This window comes from Heterocephalus glaber, unplaced genomic scaffold (genome assembly GCF_053883595.1).
Source record: "Heterocephalus glaber isolate CG9 unplaced genomic scaffold, H.glaber_assembly_v1.0 deba00001509, whole genome shotgun sequence".
Classification (NCBI taxonomy): Eukaryota; Metazoa; Chordata; class Mammalia; order Rodentia; family Bathyergidae; genus Heterocephalus; species Heterocephalus glaber.
The window spans coordinates 30,727,124-30,747,978 of NW_028258325.1; the positions used below are offsets into that span (position 1 = coordinate 30,727,124).

The 20,855-nt window shown below is 41.5% G+C and overlaps 1 protein-coding gene and 1 long non-coding RNA gene across 5 annotated transcripts in view; one reads left to right on the forward strand and one right to left on the reverse strand.

The window, feature by feature from the left end:
* The window catches only part of Rell1 (RELT like 1), a 60,803-nt gene extending 40,873 nt beyond the window's left edge, over positions 1-19,930 (reverse strand). For 3 of the 4 annotated variants that reach the window (XM_087187446.1, XM_087187448.1, XM_087187447.1), the window contains exon 1: positions 19,568-19,756. In XM_087187446.1, coding sequence (XP_087043572.1) covers positions 19,568-19,655 — 88 coding nt within the window. In that variant the 5' untranslated portion in view covers positions 19,656-19,756. Of the gene's footprint in view, positions 1-19,567 lie in introns of all 4 variants that reach the window. The other variant, XM_004867680.3, reaches the window with a different exon arrangement.
* On the forward strand, positions 8,159-10,414 carry LOC110346282 (uncharacterized). The gene is made up of 3 exons (XR_002390219.2): positions 8,159-8,946; positions 9,231-9,306; positions 9,688-10,414. It is a non-coding gene; the product is annotated as an uncharacterized LOC110346282 (long non-coding RNA).
* Positions 19,931-20,855: the final 925 nt, after the last annotated feature.

The window sequence follows — 20,855 nt, forward strand, 5'->3', positions numbered from 1 at the left end:
ATTGACCTACATCCTCAGCCCTTTTTGTTTTATTTATTTATTTATTTAAAGACAGGGTCTCACTAAATTACTAGGTTGCCCAGACTGCTCAAACTCAGCCTCCCACAGAGCTAGGATGACAGGTCTGCCCACCACACCCAGCTCATTATCTATTTTTTAAATCTCCACCATTCTGAGAAGGGATCGTTATTAAACCCATTTTAGAAATGGCAACAATAAAGAACAGCCACTCATACAGGGAATGGTTGGGCTGAGGTTTGAACCGTGGTCTGCTGCAGGCAGGGCCCAGACTCAGCCAAGGCTGCTCCCTAAGAAGAAAAGAAGCAGCCAGCTTTTTCTTGACTGCACCATGTTCAACTTGCATCCTACCTGTGAGACCCCAGGCCAGTTGTTGAACTTCTCTGTGCCTCAGTTTCCCTATCTATAAAGTGAGGACAATAACAAAATTATTGCCAAGTATTAAATGAGATTAATATGGGTCACCCAAGTGCTCAGTAGAGTAGGTACTCAGTTATTGTTAGCTAGGGTTCCTGTGATGATTATTATCATCAGAGGTAATTATTACTGTCAGCATAAAACAGTTGCTCTCCAAACAAGCTCAGTGGGGGATCCAAAGTCAATCACACAGGAAAAGACCATGGCCCACAGAAGCTGGACAGGAGGAGGCTGTGTTGCTGTGGGGAGGGTGCAGAATCCCTAAGTCTGCAAGGTAAGGCTCTGGCAGGCAGAACCAGAACCTCAGTGGTAAAGGTCGCCCACGATCCCACACACCAGCCCACAGCTTACTTCCTTCCAGGAAAAGGAAGCCAATAATGATTAAATGGAAAACTACAAAAGTCCCAAGTGGAGGGTTTTCCAATTAGTCACAGGTTAAGCCAGGCAGTGTTCCAGCAAGACATACATGTGATCTGGCTTCTGAGAATCTAGGAAGTGGGAAGTGAAGGTGAATAACCATGGAGCCACAAAGTCCTGTCCTCGATGAAGTCCCCTGTGTGAAATCCCCATCCTGCTTCTGGAGACGATGCAAAGGACAAGAGGGAAAAGGACAGGAAGTAAACAGTATATTAGGAAAGATGAACACGGAGAAGATCGAATAGGAACAATAAAGAAAACCCTAAACATAGGAAAGTGGATTATAAGTGGAGAAATGAAAGTGAAGGTCATGAGCACAAAGTTCAAATAATTCTGAAAATCAATAGCAACAATCTAGACACAGAAAAAATACTATGAATGATAGTCACACACTGATAGATATTTGCAGTTTCTCTTCCAAGTACTTTATAGATAATAACTCATTTAACCCTTACAGTAGGTACTACTGTAACCAGCTCCCTCTAGCTCTTAGGTCGTTTGGGGGTAAGATTGAAGCCAACAAAACAGCAAGCAGCAAGCAGTGGGGAATGGCCAAGTGCATGTTTATCATAAGAAGGAATAAAAGGAAAAGCACTCCACTCTTTGGGGAGGGGTTCCATAAGGCAGACACTGTAGATGTTTAAATCCTTTGGCCTTTTATACAGTTTTTGGGACGGGGAAAGGTGACATAAGGCAGGGATGCTCCTGGTTACAGGTGGACTGTTAATGTCCAGAATGCAAGCTACTGCTTCCTTTGCATTTCACTTTCTCTGAGGTCTCTCCCATTTGTTTAGACACCTGTTCTTTTTCCCTTGCATTCCTTTAGACCCTTACAGTCAGTTTGCTTAAGTTAATTATTCAGGCCTTCTCAAATGTAGCCTTCTCGTATGTAAACTCACTTAACCCGAGACATTTAGTTTACTTTAGGTTAACTATTCAGGACCTGTGCCTATCTGTCTAACTTTCCCTAATCTCCTTGCTTCACTATTACCTTCAATACCATTTTACACATGTAAAAACTATGCATAGAGAGATCAAGTAACTTACACCAGGCACACAGCAAGTAGCAAAGGTGATATTGTTATCCAGGCAGCTGGCCTCACAGCCCCAGAGCCCAAGAGCCCCATACTTGACTGCCACAGTAACTAAAATTCCATGGAACTAAATTACCCATAGTCTGTCTATATTATAGGTAATATGGTATTTGTGTACTTGGATAAGACCCTCAAGGAGACAACCTGCACGTCTGACTCCAATAATAAATCTCCAGTGACACAATGGTTTTTCTAGTAAATTAGCTAATGAGAAAAGAGAGTGCTTTAAAAAGTTACATCCTTTCCAAGAAAATGTATCTATTTTTAGTAAAAACAAAAACAAATTTTTCCTGAAAAAGCCTATCGTTTATAAGAAGCAAAATTTAAATGCCTAATCTGCATGTAACTGTTGAAACTGCTTATTACTTTTTAGAAATCCTAAATTTCCCTTTGATTCTTAAAAAGAAACAATCTGTAAGAAATAAGATTTATCCTATCCTACTTTGTCCAAAATAGTCTCAATTGTTATGAAAAAATGTTACATGAAAAAAACACATGCAAAGCAGTATTCAGTGCTATTATGATCCCAATTTTTATAAGGAAAACAAAAAGACACCAAAACATTTACAGTGGTTATCTTTGAGTGGTGAGATTAGAATTATTTTTATGTTCTTTTCAGTGTGCTTTGTATTTTCTCATTTTCCCTTATTTTAATTAAACACAGAATAATCACAAAAATATTTTTTTGAAAGTATTTTTCCTACATATAGGAAAAAGTAGCCTGTTAGACAATACTTTTCCAATACAGTCAATATTTATCTTTGGTTGGTGAAACATTGAAGTTATTTTTCTACTTTTCCACTTTTTAGATTTTCAAAAATATCTTAGTATTAATCAGTATAGTACATTACAAAATCAATAAAGAGCCCTTCATTACTATTAGGTTAAAAAATTGTCATTACTGTAGGTCAAAACTAGTCAAATAACTGCAATATTACACGATTCACCCTAATAGTAATAGTAATACTACAGAGGTAAACCAGAACACAGTACTGGAAACCTCTTGATAGGGGAAATGCCTAGAATTACAATCCAAAATATTGACATACTAGACATTTCCATTTACTGGAGGCAGATACAATGCTGTGAAACCTTTGGTCTATACCACAGGGAACAAGAGTCAAAGAAAACTATATAATAGCTATAACTTTCACTTTATTATACTGTCAAACACAATATAAACACATAAGATAGTAAGGCCTGGCCTAATCTATTTTTTTTCCAACTGATTTTTTTTAAATGCTTTTAAGCTTTTTTCAAAATAAAAAACAAGTGTAATTTCAGAGATTACTCCAGGCACAATGTTTCAAAAATTATAAGTAAGGTTTTCCCAATGAGAAAAACCTGATGGCTTCATTTCTCCAATACCCACTTCTCCAACACCAACTGGGTGTCCTACAATTCAATTCAATTCTGACACTAAATATCTAGAGTTAAACATTGACTCCACAGGTAAAAGACTCAGTCACACAAGATGACCCCTACTTCAGACACCAACCTCAAACAGGGTCTCCAGGACAACCACACTTCTGCCTAGCCGACACAAATCTGGGGGCTCCCATGATTCCCCCCTCAGTTTCAGTAATTACTAGGATGACTTGTAGAATTCAGGAATATACTATATTTATGATCACAGATTTATTACAAAGGCTACAACTCCATAACAGCCAAATGAAAGAGCTGTACGGGGCAAAAGACAAAGGGCAAAGTATAGAGGGAGGATAGCGCTTCCATGCCCTCTCTGGATGCACCACCTCCCAGCACATCCTGTGATCACCACCCAGAAGCTCCTGCAGCCTCGGAGTCTCAGGGTTTTTATGAAGCTCTATCACATAGCTAAGACTGACTAAGCCATTGCGTGCTAGTGTCTGAACCCAACCTCCCCTCAATCAGAGGCCAGGGTGAAAGCACCCACCTTGTAGACACATGGTTGGTTCCTAGGCAACCAGTTCCATCCTAAAGCTATCTAGGTGCCCCACCAAGAGTTAACTCACTGGCAAAAACTTAAGTGCTGCCTAAATAGGGCTCATTGTAAATAGCAAAAGACGTTCCTACCATAAAATAATCCCTAAGGATTTTAGAAGTTCTATGCCAGAAATCAAGAACAGAGACAAAATACATACATTTTTATTATACCACGCTGACTCAACATCAAGAGTCTTTACATATTAAGATTTCAAGGTGCAGCACTGAACTAGCATGAAAAGGCCAACTAGTCTATCATACGGGTCAAGCAAAACAATTATCTTTCCTCTCTCAAGTCTTCTCCCATTCCTACCCATCCTGAGACACCACGTCCACAGTTTGTGTAACTACTACTTTCATAATAAGAAAGCATCAAGGTACATTATGCAGTCACAGATGGGGCTTTTTCAGAGGTGGCTGAATCTAGACAGTGTGATGCTGGGATTAAGGGTGTGTGATTACTAAATCAGTACACTGCTTTGGCATTACCCTAATCCTGGTAGCGGCATACAATATAAGGGACAGAAAGAGGATTGCCTTTTCTCTCCCTTGTTGCTTTGCTACCTTCTGTCCACCATAAACTGTTTCTCCTCTGCGAAGTCACCCTGCCTTGGAGCCAGCCGATTATGGACTAAAACCTCTATAAACTGAGCTAAATAAATTTTTCCTCCTTTAACTTTGGGTGTCTGATTTTTTTTTTTTGTCTCAGCAACAAGAAAAGTAACTAAGACAGTACATGACTTTCACACTGGTTGTTTTTCTTTGCCCAAAAGCTATTCAATCACATTCTAAAACACTGAGAGACTGAGAAAGGAACTCCCAGAAAGTGACAGAAATGGATCCTAGAACCAAGCCGGAATTCAAAAATCATTCCCAGGCTCATCTGCGCGTTTTATTTACAGACATTGATCACCCTAGCACTGACAGCTCTCCAGCTCTGGAAGTAGAAGAAAACAATGTGGATTTGACCAACAACAGGGCTAAAAAATGAAAATATTCTATAGTCTTCTAAAAATAAATGCTTAGAGTGGGGTGTGCACCCATAATCCCAGCACTGTGGGAAGCTGTGGCAGGAGGATCACAAGTTCAAGATCAGCCTAGGCAACTTACTGACTTAGCAAAGGCCTGTCTCTAAATAAAAAATTAAAAGAAAAAAGGAAAGACAGAAAGGCTGCAGATGCAGAACAAAGGCCCTGGGTCAATCCTCAAAACAGAAAGAAAGAGAGAGAGAGAGAGAGAGAGAGAGAGAGAGAGAGACAGAGGGAGGGAGGGAGGAAAGGGTGAGTGAGTTTAACAGTTCAGAACCCAGTAGTCACACTGATTTGTATAATTTCCAAGGATTTACTCTAACTGAAGACAAATAATTAGCTAGCTTTTACCATTAATGAACATTTCTTGCCTTTCACACCATTAATAAGGCCATATACACTGCACTTACTTCCTAGGTCTCATTTCCCAGTATTCCTTAAACCAAAAACAACTGTTTCTATTTATATATCTTAGAAATTGCATGAGACTTATATTGAATTGGTCATATTTGTGTTACATACAAAGGACTATATTATTCATTTTATCCTCCAGCAATGTATACAGGACAAAACAAGTATTATTTGCTTGATTCTCCTCTCCCTCTCCCTCTCCCTCTCCCTCTCCCTCTCCCTCTCCCTCTCTCTCTCTCTCTCTCCCTGTTTGCATGGGGCCCTGTGGCAAACTCAGATCCTCTTCAGCTCAGCACCTGGGGGCCCAGTCACAGGGCAGTGCCTAGTCTGGTTCTATGTCCTCCCACCCACAACCCATCCTCAGCCCACATTGCCTGCACAACAAAGTGAAGAATATCAGGTGCTTCACAGCCGAGCCTCAGTGTCCCCTGTAGGTTCCCTTCTCATACAGCTTTCACCAAGGAGCCATTGTCCCCACGGATCTGCACTGACTTTCCTGCTCCATCTCCACGCCTCTGCTCAGGCTGACATGTGACCAGTACGCTGTCCCCAACACTCCTATAAGGATCACTTCCATACCAAGTTCTACGCTATGAAGTCCCTTCCACCCCACTCATCAGAAGGAAAGTCTCCTTCCTCTGTGATCCCACACAGCACTTGGTCTGTGATTCTCTTGTACGCCATGCCCATTCCCCATTGTACCAGAAGGACATAGCTGTTCATAGCTTATCTCTCCCTTCTCAATCACAAGTCTGTGTGGGATAGAAACTAAATTTGTTTTTTATCTGACACAATACCTAGCAGTATCTCAAATAAGGAAAACTGCATTCTTAAATTAACTGCACACTGTAGGTAAAAAAAATATCTGCAAGTTTTGCCTGCCAGACTAATGAAAGATACTGACTTGGCAAATATACATGTGAAGTAAGTTTCCCCCTCAAGACCAGTTTCCTGGCTCTATCACTCAGCTTTCAGCACTGGCCAAGGCCTGTGTTGTTTCGTGGCTGTTTTGTGTCATGTCCTTCACAGAGGGGGAGGAAAGGGAAAGAACTGAGGAAACAAGAAAAGCATTCAGGCCACACAAGTGTATAGCACAAACTTGCAATGAAAAGTGAAGGAACGCTGCTCAGTAGCCATCTGCCACCTTGCCAGTGCCAGGCAATCCTGGCCTGCCATTTTTTATAATGTGGAGAATTCACAGAGCTGTGTTAGGGACATGCAGTTAAGAGGCCTATTAGAGACTGAAAATTAGTGTCCACAAGTTACTAATGAATTCTTCAAATTTCCACTCTCTAAAAGAATCTCAGAAAACCACATTATGTTTGTGTATACATATGAGTGAGGAAGGCTTGGCATGTTACCAGTACTGAAATAAATTTTTTGTTGGTTTGCTTTTAGCCCTACCTATCATGTATTTATGAATCTTCAACCACTCAGATAAACTTTCCTAGTTAAGAAGGTCAATGGCAAAATTGTCTAATTTCTCTTTTTAGCAACTGAAAGCTATTTATCCTTCCTATCTTTACCATGCCAAAATTGTATACAAATGCTTTCTAAATCGAATGACATGTAAATTGAATTACCCCCTTTAAATATTTACTTTAAAAGCTAGTGGATGATTCCTGATGAATTCCTAAGATAAACCACCAATTCCCACTAAAAACAAAACTTTGTGTTCAATTCATTAAGATGCCTTGGTTTGCTCTTTAAGTAGATGGAATAAAAATGAAAAATGAGACAAAGTAAATCTAAAACTTTCCTTCTACCAGTGATACAGGGCACAGATTTGAGAACAATATCTAACTTTGGCTTCCCCACTGTGAATTGAGAAAGAAATCTCACTTCTGTTCATATTTGTTCTTCTTTCGTCTCAGTTTCCTCACTTCTAAAAAAACAGAGAATTCAGCCATTTACTCCCCACAGTGCTTGCAGAAATTAAATTTGAGCAAGAAACCAAATACTGGAGCACATCTCACATACTTAGCTGCTTCAAGATGGCCTAGTTAGACAAAACACACACAATGCAAAACCGTGCATGTAATTAAGGGTTAAATAACACGGAACAGCTGTAACATGTATTCATGGAACATGTGCATTCACAGAGGCGACAGTGAGCAGGAATACGCAGAAGTGTTTCCTGGACATGTCACCCTTGACCTCAGCCTAAGTATGAGCAAAGGACAGGGTATGGACAGCCCAAGAAGCTGAGAGGGAATTCTGGCTAAAGAGGACACAACCTACTTCCTTCTTCCACCTCTTCTCCCAGCTCTCCTGCTCACATTTGATAACTGGCCAGGATCACTGGGAAATGTGGAGAAAAGCAAATTCCCCCTCAAACCTACAGCTGCAGCCTCTCTGGGGCAGGGCCTACAACGTGTACCTTGGCTGTCGGCTCTCCAGCAGGGCTCCTGCACACTCGGGTTTGGGAGCCACTGCTGCAGCTTTACTTGCTTATTCCTCCAGTATTTTTCTGTTGCCAATAACATAGACTGGGTGACTTTTAAGGAAAAAGAAGTTTATTTAGTTCACGGTTTGAGAGTTTCAAGGCCTGCATCTGGCCTTTTGTGAGTCCCAAGAAGGTATAGGGCATCACATGGCAAGAGGAGCACGTGTGCACAAATACACATGAGTCCTTGTGTGTGTTTATGTGTTGGGGGGGGTGTATCATTCCTGAGGTCTCCTTTCCTCTTCTCATGAAGCCATTAGTATTTAATCATAAAGGCCTTATATGACCTTATAAGGCCCTGATGACCTTATATGATCCTAATCACTTCCCAAAAGCCCCACCATAGTCAGATGCCTTAGTGAGATGAAGCTTCCCTCTCAATACCCACAATAGAGGTTAAATTTCAACATATGAATCCCTGGGGACACACCCAAGCCACATCCAAAGCATGGCCCATCCTCTCTCCTGTGACAACTAGTTCTTTGCATCTGGCTAACTATACCATAGCTGTGCATGTGTGAAGTTAAACTGATTTTCTCCAGAAAGCTTGCCCAACCTGTACTAGATTCTTGTTTCTCCACCCTAAGCCCTGGGTTAGGTACTCTGGCCCTGGGCCATACAATACTTACTGAGGTGCTAGCAACACTCTATCACTAAAGACAGGTACAGTTTGAATGTGTCTCCCAAAATCTATGGGTTGGAAACTCAATCCCCAAATTTGAATGTTAATAGTGTATGGAGGGGGCCCTTTGAGGGGAGACATCTGGGACTAGATGAGATCATGAGGGTAAGGCTATTATGACAGTATTATAAGAAGAGGAAGAGAGACTTGAGCTGTGGTGGGGGATGCTGCTCAGTGTTAGAGCACTTGGCCCACACACATAAGCCCCTCCCTGGCTAGATCTCCAGCATCACAAAAAAAAAAAAGCAGTCAGAGACCTCAGCTGGGACACTTGCTCTGTCTCCACCACGTGATGTCCTATGCCATGTCACAATGCAAAAAGAAGGCCCTCACCAGATGTCAAGTGGAGGCCAGAGCCATCCTTCTATCTTCCCAGCCTCTGGAACCATGAGTAAATACACTCCTGTTCTTTCTAAATTATTCAGTCTAGATAGAACATTTTATTGCAGCAACAGAAAATGAACTAAGGTACCTGTGAAATGATTTAGAATGTGATAAACTAGTTTGATATTAGGAATTGGATATATACACAATTCTTAGATGCATTTGAAGCACTCGTTGTAGAAACACAATTCAATTTAGTTCATCTCTAAAAAGAGCTTCATGGGTGGATTTGGGTTTTTAAAATCTCTGCACTGAAAAAGTTCACTAAGACTTCCTCTTAGTATCCTCAATAAAGCAGCACATGCTTACTTGTTATAACAATTCTTTTTTATTCTGTGGGTGGATTTTTCTGCCCTCAAAACAACAAGGTCCATGAAAGATAGCAGAAGAAAGGGCCTCTTGCCTTCAGGGGAAAGGATGAAGACTTACAGCTAAGATTTGGAGGTAAATATTGGAAAGATAACTCTTTACATTACTGTAAAGAAAAAGCCTTGGACCAAGAGTTACAGTACCTGGATTCTAGTTCTGGCTTCCTTCCTTCATTCAGTTTCAAATCTCTACTCTATTCTGGGTTCTGTGCTTGGATCTACTATGTGTGAACAAGACACACATAGTCTTCTCTATGGGCTCCTCTATGGGTTAAGCCACACCTGATTTCACAAGCCACTGAAACTTTCTGGCCTCAGTTTCTCCATCCGCAATAGAAGGATATTAATAACAAGATGACCATCAGAGTCCCCTTTGAACTCAAAATTTTTTTTGCTAAGAACAAAACAATTATTCCCATGAGCCAACCAAAATCATTCTTCTCATGCTCCATCTCAGATCTAAAGAGTGGGAAACCAGACACTTGAGCGTGAAGACCAAGGAAACTTGTAAAAGCAGAAAAGCTGGCCACACTTCAAAGGAGAGACAGCTTGAACAGAAAGGGAAAGTCCTACAGGGAGTCACGAAGCCTGCTATATCACAGTCAGTTTCCTCATCTGCTGAGTAAGCTTTGAGACTGTCAAGGTCCCTTCCAGTCCTAATACGAAAAGCTTCTGCTTTCTCATCATGAGAGGCTACTTCACCACAGCACTCACCACTGGGCAATGAGAAGATGCCCAAGAGCCACTCAGACCCTGGAAAACCAAAACGCACACTGACTTGATAACTACATCATAGGAAATGCCACAATTTTGAGATTACACCTACAGATCGACTGGCTAGAAATAAACCAATTGCTGAATCTTCCAAAGTTCTTCCAAAAGACAGTATCACATTCTACCTTGATAAAGGCAATGGCTTCTTCCATGCCTGACTTTCACAGCTAATGCTCTGTCCCAAAATCCACTTCCACCCCCTGGCCCCTTCCCCTCGTGCCTGGGGCCTGGGGTGCTGCCCACCACTGCTTCCCCAAAGCCTACTCTGCCCTTCCCACAGCACCAGCACCCAGTTCAAAGAGCTAGAGGGATAGGAGCTGCCTCAGGTAGTGGCAGAGGACCCAAAAGGAGATCTCTGGAGTGGCTAGGAACTTTCTCATCCTCAGCTGCAAGAGGTAAGTGTTTGGTTAAGAACAAATAATAATTATATACCTTTTGGGCACTTAGTACCCACCAAACACTATACCACTCACTTACTTTATCTCATGTAACTGTGACAATAACTCCATGAAGCAGCATGACCATACCTTCTCCATATCCCCAACAAGGCAGTACTTGCCTACTTGTTATAATAATTATAAGTAGGTACTTTTATTAGTGGAATGCAGCTGTACACAGGACTATGCAAGGAAATCTTGAAGGAGTGGTGTAGGGGAGGGTTGGTGGGTGGCACAGAAAACAGGAAACCCCAGGCTGGCGAGTTGTCACTTTTTGGTATCCTGGGACAGTGCCAAAGGAACAAAGACAAGAAGCTGAGGGCCTTGGGGAACTGCAAATGGGAATGGAAAACGAGGTCCCCTGAGTTCAACATGTTTGGCAAAAGGATTCTCAAGGTAAGATGACTGGGCACAGAACTCAGGTTGCCTGGGGTATTTCCAACCCTCCACCCATCCCATCCTGCAGAAAGTCCCTTGAGCAGATTCGGTTTCTTTCTCTTACAAAGAGAGCTGTGTCAGTAACTGGCAGAGGAAGGCAAAGAAATTAAGCCCAACTTCTCCATCTATCCATCAAGGTTCCATTACAATGGGCATTCATCCATAAAGCCACCCAGAATAAATGAAAACTCAGCTTGTCTAGGTATCCTTATTTTATCACATTCCACACTAGAATATCAGGGTACTATTTCTTTTCCTGAAGTCCTATGCAGTTAAGGAGTTGTTTTCTTCATAGGATATTTGGCCATTTTAAAAAATCTTCACAAGATTTTTGCTACTTTAAAAATCTGTCAGATATTTATTGTTGTGCAACAGGATATTTACATTTAACTCCTCAAAAGACACAAGTACATGCATCAAGGAGGAAGAACTGCAGGACCATAATTCTTTATCTGAAATTCTGGAGGTGAGATGTGCTTCAAAATTCAGGCTTTGTAAGCTCCCTGCCTCCATCCCAGGCTCCTAGGGCAGAGAAGCTCTGCCGGTCCCAGCATCTGGAAGGAAGCTCCCCCGCTGCCATCCCCAGCTCCCAGGGCAGAGAAGGTGAGCCCGTTCCAGCGCTCAGAAGGAAGCTCCCCGCCTCCATCCCAGGCTCCTAGGGCAGAGAAGATGAGCCTCGTGGGCGCCAAAAGCACCCCGGCCCCCGTGGAAATGAGAAGACACATAAACAAGCCTCAAAAACAGACTTCCAGATCACCTACAGCAACCCCAAAGGGAAACAAGATGGAACAATCTGATACTCAACCACCTGGACTCTCTGAACTGGCAACAAAAGAGGATCTGGAAAAAATGAAATCAGAAATAATTACTCAGATAACAGCCAAGATTTTGCTCATGGTGCAAGACATGATTAATAAATCTAGAGAGGACACAGATAAAAAAATAGAGGATCTGAGGAACATGATGGAATCCCAACATAGGAAACAAATGGAATCCATAAAACAGATACAAACAGATTTCCAAGAGATTAAAAACTCCATCGAAAGTCTGCGCAGCAGAATGAACCAATGTGAGGATACAATTTCACATATAGAAGATAAGATTGCAATTAGTGAAGAGGAAAAGAAAAATTGCTTTAAAATTGTAAGGGAACATGAGAAATCAATCCAGCAGCTGCTAGACGATGCAAAGAAGAATAATATAAGACTGACTGGAGGCAAGGAAGAAAGAGGAGAGAGTGCAGATGACATAAAAAAACTGTTCACACAAGTGATGGCAGAAAACTTCCCAAGGAGGGGAAAAGAACTTGACATACAGATAAGTGAGGCATATAGGACTCCAGCTAGCCTTAATCAAAAAGATCTACACATAGGCATATAATAGTTAGGATTCCAAAAATCCAACAGAGGAACAAAATTCTACAAGCAGTGAGAGAAAAGAAACAAATCACATACAAAGGAAAGCCCATCAGAATCACGGCAGACTTCTCAGTGCAAACCCTCAAGGCAAGAAGAGCTTGCAGTGATGTATTTCAAGCCCTAAAGGAAAACAGCCTCCAACCCAGACTGATGGACCCTGCAAAACTATCTTTCAAAATGGATGGAGAAATAAGATACTTTCATGACAAAGAGCACCTCAGGAACTTCATGAATACCAAACCGGCACTCCAAAAAATTTTAGACAATATCCTAGGAAAAGACAATGAGGATCACAACCCCAGGAAACCCAGCAGAATGAATCCATTGGGCATGACAAATTAAACACAAAGTGGGAGAATCCAACAAAAAGAAAAAGTCATGACAAGGCTTTTAAAATTTGAACTTCATCTCCCTAATGAGTGTATAATTCAATCTTATTATTGTACTGATTAGTATTTTTCTGATTCTAGTGTTGCACACCATTCCTTGTGCTATACTGGCTATTTATTATCTTATGTCTACATTTTAATTGGGTTGTCTATTAATGAGCTCTAAGAATTCTTTATATATTCTGCTCATAGGTTATATGCATTCTAAATATGGTCTGTTCAAGGACTACTTTTCATTTTAACAATGTCATTTAAAGTTCTAAATTTTGATGGCATCCCATTTATCAATTTTTTTCTTTTATACATCATGTCTTTTGTATCCTAGGTAGTTCTTGCCTACCCTGAATTCATAAATATTTTCCCTTATAATTTCTTCTTAAAGTTTTATACTTTTAGGCTTTCTTATTTAGGTTCATAGATCCCTTCAAGTTATTTTCATGTGTGGGAAAAAAAGGGTTGAGGTTAATTTTTTATATATGGATACCAGGTGTTCTAGTGCCGTTTGCTGAAAACACTATCTCCTCCTCGGCTGTTGAATTGAGTTTATATTCTATAAAATGCTAATGTTAAATAATCTTTCAAAACTCAGTGGACCATATACGTGTGGTTCTATTTCTAGAGTCTCTGTTTTATTCCAATGATCAATATGTCTTTCCTTACACCAACACTGCCTTGATTACTGTAGCTTTAGAAGAAGTCTTAAAATTAGGTACTAAACATTTTCCAACACTGTTTTTGTTTTTGTTTTAACTTTTCTAGGTTCTTTGTACTCCTACCTAACTTTTAAATTTCAATATCCAATTCTTCATTTATAGCAAGTATACACAGACCTGAATTTTTATATATACCTTGTGTTTTCTAATCCTGCTAAATTCAAGTACAAGTTCTAGGGGCTCCTAGAGATTTCTCAGTATTTTCTCTGTAGATGATCATTTCATCTACATATAAAGATTTTGCTTCTACCTTGCCAATCCTATCCTAGTTGTGTCATTTTATTGCCAGACTATTTTGGTGGGGACTAGGTTTCAAAGTTTAATGGACAGATAAAGGGTAAGCATATCTGCCCTTGTTGCCCACCTTAAGGAGAAAGCATTGTATCTTCTCCATTCATATAAGGCATTCTCGCTGGAAGTATGGAGTACATGTCTTTGATCTGTTGAGAAGTTTCTGTTCTACTTCTAGTGTCCTGATAGCTTTTACCATGAACAGCTGTAGAATTTAGTCCAATAGTTTTTCTCCAACTAGTGACAGGATCATATGGCTTTTTCCTGTCCTCTGTTAAAATGATGACTTTTGGGGGTGGATCTTCCAATGCTGAACCAACACTGCCATCCCTATAACAAAACCACTTTCTACATCCTGCCAGATTTGACTTCTAAGAGTTTCTTTTGTTAAACAAATTTCTATCTATGTTCATACTTTTTTCTTCTATTATCTTTATCCAGTTTTAGGATTAGCACAATGTTGAGTTCCTAAAATGAGGGGAGAAGTGTTCCTTCTTTTTTCTGCTTTAACTGTTTGATATAATTTATCAGTTAAAATGTTTATGAGCCTGCTGTTGTCATATAGGTAGGTTTTCAAGCTAGGAATATACTTTCTTTAATAGGTGCTATTCAAATTTTTTATTTCCTCCAGAGTTTGTTTCATTAGTTTGTCTTCCAAGGTACTTCTTAGAAGTTGTCAAATTTATTTCAAAAAAGACTTTTGTAATATGCTTTCTATATCCTTTTAAATTCTGTAAAATCTGTGGTAATGTCTCCTAGATCTTAATATTGTAATTTAAAAAATGTATAACTGATATTGTGTAACAGGAAGAAAAGGTCTAAAAGAGCAGGGGAATTGGGAGGGGTAGGGGAAGGGAAAAAAGGGAAAGGAAAAAATATGAGAAAAGGAAAAAAATGAAAACAAGATCTTTGCAAATAGGGAAGGGTGGAGGGGGTGAAGGGAGGGCAAGGGAAGGGGATAAAAAATAAGAACCAAGATACTCATGTAATGGTACAAGATCCCAATGATGAATGTAACTGTATTTTATACCTAAAATGTACCAATAAAGTTAATGGGGAAAAAAAAAAATTCAGGCTTTGTGATTCTAGAAAGGCAATGCAGTGCATTTAGCAAATATCAAGTAGCACTCAGAAATCAAATTTGGTAATAGTATTGCAGAAAACATATGAATACTCAAACGGATAAATATGTATTCTAGAATCGCATATGGATTTAGCTTATGTTTTATCAACAACAGAGTATGCCAAAAGCCTACAAAAAATTTGTTTTCAGAGCTTTTTACATTTGAAAATTTTCCAGGAAGAATTCCAGACATTTAAAAATGGCTCAAACGCTAGAGAAAATATCAGCTCATGAGTAATCAAATGCATACAAATTAAAACAATTGTGGTACCAATTCTTGCCTAACAAATTAGCAAGCATGTTTTTCAAAAAGAACAACACTGAGTGTGAAAAGTGAGTCTGACAGACCACTGCAGTAAGAACATAAACTGGGCCAGCCTGTGGATCAACAATGGAGTCATCAATGGGCCTCAAAAATGTGAATATCATTGAACCCCAAACTGATTTTTCAGGAATTCATTTTCTGTGGAGTCCTCCAATATTTAACTTAGACAAAGCTTATGCACAAAGGTGTTCACTGAAACAACCATCTTTAAACTCACTTAGAAACTTCAGTGACAACTGAAACTTCCTAAAAGGATATAAAATGAGGTTGAAAAAAAACCAAAAAACAGTGATCCTGTACAAGGAACATTATGCAGCCATTTTCTGAGTGTATGAGGGAATGGCGAACACTTCACACATAAGGTTAGCAGGCCAAGATGCACTAAGATTGTACTGCATTGTGATCCTGTCCAAGCCAAAGGTACATGTCAAGAAGACCAGAATGACAGACTAACAACAGCAAGTGATCAGAGTAATGGAACCAAAGGTGATTCTCTTTCCCTTTCCTCATAAACTTTAAATACCTGGGGGGAGAAAAAATTCCAAAAATTCTTAGTATTTCAGCTGAGTGGGAATGAATGGGAAAAGGCTTTTTCATGGAACTATTGGACAGCAGCAAGCTCATGAATCTGAGGTATCTATTCTGGGCTTTTAGAAAATGAAAATGAACCTACCTTTGCAAAGCCACCACCTCCAGAACTGGAGGGGGAAAAAAAGCCTTAAAGAACATGTAGCCTATATTTATTAGATTTTTAACTAATTTATTTTTTACTAGTTGTTGACTAGTTTAACTGATATTATAATATATATCAAGCCTAAGGGACACTCTGGGAAAGCAATATAGTAAAAAATAAAAATTTAAAAAACGATATACAGGCCCAGGGATTCGGCTCAGTGGTTCCGCCGCCTGCCTCACAAGCGCAAGGTCCCGAGTTCGATCCCCAGGACAAAAAAAAAAAAAAAAAGATATACAGAATAAAATAAAGAGATCACAGCTCATTTGATCCTCACTGGCAGCCAGGAAGACAGAAGTTGGCATGATGCCACGTCACAGGTGAGGAAATGGAGGCAAGGTCTCCTTTAACTTTTGACTTCAAGTCTAGGACTCTGATTAAAGCATAGTGCTCTTTCCACTATATCATGTCACCACCCTGTTACTTCTGAGTATTTACAAATACCTTAGAATAAAACGAATTTTCTTACTCACAAGAAACAAAAGAATGGGCTTTGTATTGAACAAATCTAAATCAATGTCAGAACACAGCTTACACAGCTGGGTGACTTCTTCAACTTCTCAGAGACTCGATTTCTTTATCTGTAAACACAGGAATAAAATTATACAGCCCACAGGATGTTTTAAGAATTAACTGGGATAAGTATTTTGACCAGTGCCTGCCACATAACAAGTAATAATAAGTGAATTTCTTCTTACAAAAAGAATAAAGTTGCTACAACATATTAACCCCAAATTCAAATTTTGTCCTTGTAAGCCACACCAGATTCATTATTCTACTGGCTTTCAGCAGCCCACCAAATCTTTACCAATTACTGAAGTACATGCTTTAAAATAGTAAGACTCACTTAAGATGACAGTTTTAACCAATGAAAACTCCGATCATTCTGTCAATTTTTAATCATTTACTTCTGTTGGCTTAATATGTAATTAGGCTTCTACATCACAGCCAAACAACTCTTTAAAAAGTAATGATGAAATTTTTGTTTCTAGCACTTGGAACCAAGATCACTCTCATTCAAATCCAACTACTTCAAACTCCCCAAATAATTTGCTTGATTCATTTCTTGGTATGTGTGGAGGGGGGACAAAGGAGAGGAAATGATGGGCACTTTTCAAATTTTTCATTTCCTCTTTAACTTAAATTTGAGCACGGAATCCCAAACTCCAAGGGGTGCTTTTCAAATCAGTCCATCCTCTGGATTATGGGGATATACAGCTGGGCAGCTACCTGGCCAAAGGAGAATGAAGAATTTAACAAAACTTATCGTTAGCATCTAAATGAAGAATCAGGAGGCTGGATGGAAACCCACAGAACCCAAGGATTATATACTTCTCATCTCATCAGCACCTGGACCATTTCCATCCTTCCCTGTCTGGTAGAGAAACTAATAAGCTCAAAGGTTGACTAACCAGAGAACTAAGAACATAAATAAGCCAACACGTGGAAAATCATCCCTTGCAGTGCTTGTGGTATATAGTTTTGAATGCTGCTGCTAAGAAACAGAAGTTTGAGACTCTTCCACTAGGAAGGAAGTAAGAGACTCTGCCACTACTCACTGTAGAGCTGTACGTCCTTTTTCACAACTTCTAACTAACCACACACTTATAATTTTATGATATCTTAAACTGTCTTAGAATCTGAGCTACACTGCCAAGGTTAATTTATGTTCAGTTTTCTCTGAGCATCAGTAGGGTACAGTGGAAAAAGAATGAACTTTAGAATCAAGCAGGCTGTTATCACAAATAAACATAAAGATACACACATACCTCTCCTAATGATTCTGCTGACTGATAGAATACTTATGTGATGGTGGGCCTCGGCTGCCCCACTGAAAATCAATACTTCACAGGGTTATGAGGGTAAAGTTTTTTAAAATGAAAATCAATACTTCATAGGGTTATGAGGGTAAAGTTTTTTAAAAATATATAAAGTGCCTAACCCAAAGTCCGGCATGCAGCACGCTCTCAACATCACTTCCTATCTCTTCCTACTTTTCATCTGACTCCAAGGAGATCAGATGTTGACTATTAAGGCACACTAACAAGTTTATACTTTGTGTCCTTTTTAGATACCTCATTCTTCTTAAGTATTAACTTTCATTTAAAAAAAGGTTACTGTGCAATTAGACAAGAGTTCTCTTCAATCACAGTATGTCCTAAGACCTGAATGTTGCTCAGAGATCCAGGGAAACACAAACCTGCTCTAGGGCTGAATTCTCCTGCTGATGGCTGATTATACATACCATGTGCTAAATTTGTTAACAATTTTACTCTCAAACTCTTCTTCCTAAATTCTGGAGCAATTCATTCTAACCCTGTAAGCACAGTCTACAATCTCAAGTCCAATGTGAACCTACTTATATACCTATATGCCCACTGAAACACAGAATGAAAATCAAAATTTCTCATTCAATAAAACATGTCAATTATTGCCTCTTCCCCAGCATGGATGGTTGAAGGAAATATGGGTCTGCTGATACAGGCTCAGGAGACATATTATCCAGTCTGTTCCTTCCTAACCCTTTCTGGTTCCTAAAAAAAAAAGGCAAAAGCCACATTAACAAGCCAGTGGGGAGCTGGAGATTTAGCTCAGTGGTTCCAGTGCCTGCCTCGCAAGTGCAAGGTCCCCAGTTTAATCCCCGGTACCAAAAAAAAAAAAGCCAGTTGAAAAGATGTAAGTGACTGGAATGTTCTCAGGAGGGAAGAGCAGCATGTGCATCTCTATGGAGGAGACAGTCATTGTTGGAAGCTTTCCAGTTGCTTATTATTTGGACCTAAGGCAAGCTTGGAAAGGCCTGCTGACGTAAGAGTCCAGGCTGTTGTAACCCCAAATGGCCAAGACGAATTAAGTTTATTTTTTTAAAAACTTGCTATGAGGAAGAAGAGGAGGAAGAACAGTAAGGAATCTGTAGTGTCTGCAGTTATAAAAACAAGAGTGTGAGACAGGACTTGTAAGAGCTACACCTCCTCCAGAGAGATTTCAGTTAAAAACTCCTGCTCACAGTTCATCATGGTTGGGTACAAGAAGACTTCAGCATCTCTGCTGGTAGTTTCCTGCCCTGACCACAAATTTCTTTTGTGATGACAGGAACCGACACAGAGAAGAAAAATCAAGTATAAGTTTACAAATGTGCCTTCTCTTTTTCCAAGCCGAATGCATCCAGAAAACAAGGGATGGGAAGAAATCTGGAATCCCTGACCTGTTGCACGAATCCATCAACCACTAAAATAAATGAAAACTTGGAAAGATAATGGAACTCTTCGAGGTTCTAAGGCTTTTCTTAAGGGGGGAGGGGTTGAAGTAGGGAGGAACACGAGGACAGAGCACCCAGTCCCGTGTCACGGTCTTCCGCTCTCTGGGACTTTGAGGACAAGGGCGGCAGGAAAGGGGTTCCCGGGGTGAGAAGAGCACGGCTCTGTAGAAATCGCACCTGCGGAAGGCGACACCAGGCACGGTTCCTACTCCCTGAAGGGCTCAGAGTTGGGGCGGTACAGGTCCTCAGCAGAGGCCTGAGAAAGGAAAGGCGGGAAGGGAGGGCCGACAGCCGCTGCCATGCGCCGTGCCCTGCCCGGCCACCCCAGACAGCTAGAGGTTCGGCGCCGGGGTCCCGCGGCTGTGCCGCAACTCGACAGTTCGGGGCGCAGCGGGGACCCCACTGAGCACCTGGTGCTCCGGCCCCGACTCGGCACTCACCCGAGGCCGCCAGCGGCGAACTCATGGCGCGTCCCACGAAGGCGGCAGCGGCGAGGACTGCAGACCCCCAGGCCCCTTGCGAAGCCATCGCCTGGTCCCTTCGCCCTACTTGCCCGGGGCGCAGCGTCCCGCGCCGAGGCCAGCAGAGCCGCGAGCAGGCGGGCGAATCAAGTGGCTGGGCTGGATCCCGAGCGCCTCAACCCCGCCCCGCCGTGGCTCCACCCGGGCCCCACCCACCTCGGCTCTGCCCCGCCCCTTCCCGCCACGCCTTGGGACCGGCCGGCAAGGCCACGCCCACCTCAGTCCGGCCCCACCTCTCCCTGGCTTTCCCGCTTCATCTCCAAACACCGAAGCCCCGCGGGTTAGGCGACCGCCCCATTCCTCCTGCCCCGCCCATCTCTGTCCGACCCCGCCTCTTCTCTTGCCCTTGGCTCCGCCTGCGTGGGGCCGCTCCCTCAAAGTCCCGCCTCCCTCGGCCTGGCCCCGCCTCTCGTGTCTTCTGCTTCCTCTCCAAACGCAGACGCCGCAGGGGCTAGGCGATGGCCCCGCCCCCTTCCCCGCCCACCGAAGCCCGGCCCCGCCTCTTACATCGCCCGCTTCCTTTCCAAGCCCTGCCTGACCTGAAGCTGCCGGCACTTCGCGGGAGCCGCGGGCGGTCGTGGATTTGCTGCGGCTCGTCTGTCTTCCTGGGTTCTGGGGCCGGGCAGATGTGGGAAGAGAAAGAGGGTTTTGTTTTTTCAATGTTGTGCCCGTGTATTGCACCTTGCAAATTCTCCCTTAAAGTAGTCCTTCGAGTTTCCAATCATTCATTATCTCCTTATAACCTCACAGCAGCTCTGTGAGGTATTATCCTATTCCACAGGCCAGGAAATAAAACCACAATGTCTGGGCCACAGTGATCATTGTAATTAGCTCACTGCTGTGTCCTCAGTGCCTGGCTCAAGGACAGCACACGCGAAGAGATTAAAAGTGTTTTGTTTTTTTGTTTTTTGTTTGTTGTTGTTTGTAAAATTAAGTCCAAATTTTAAGGATTTCAAATTAGTACCGGGGATTGAACTCCGGACCTTGTGCTTGTGAGGCAGACGGCGAAACCAATGAGCTAAATCCCTGGCCCTAAAAGTGTTTTTTTGAAGTGGAATCATACAAACATTGATAGGATGGAGTCTCGCCTTTCTCTGAGTGGTTCCTTGTTTACTGCCCCTTAGAGACTCGAAACAGAGCCATCAGACCTGCACTTGAGAACCTTGGGCCTCCCCTGAGCAAAAGCCTAGGAATGTAGAACAGCATT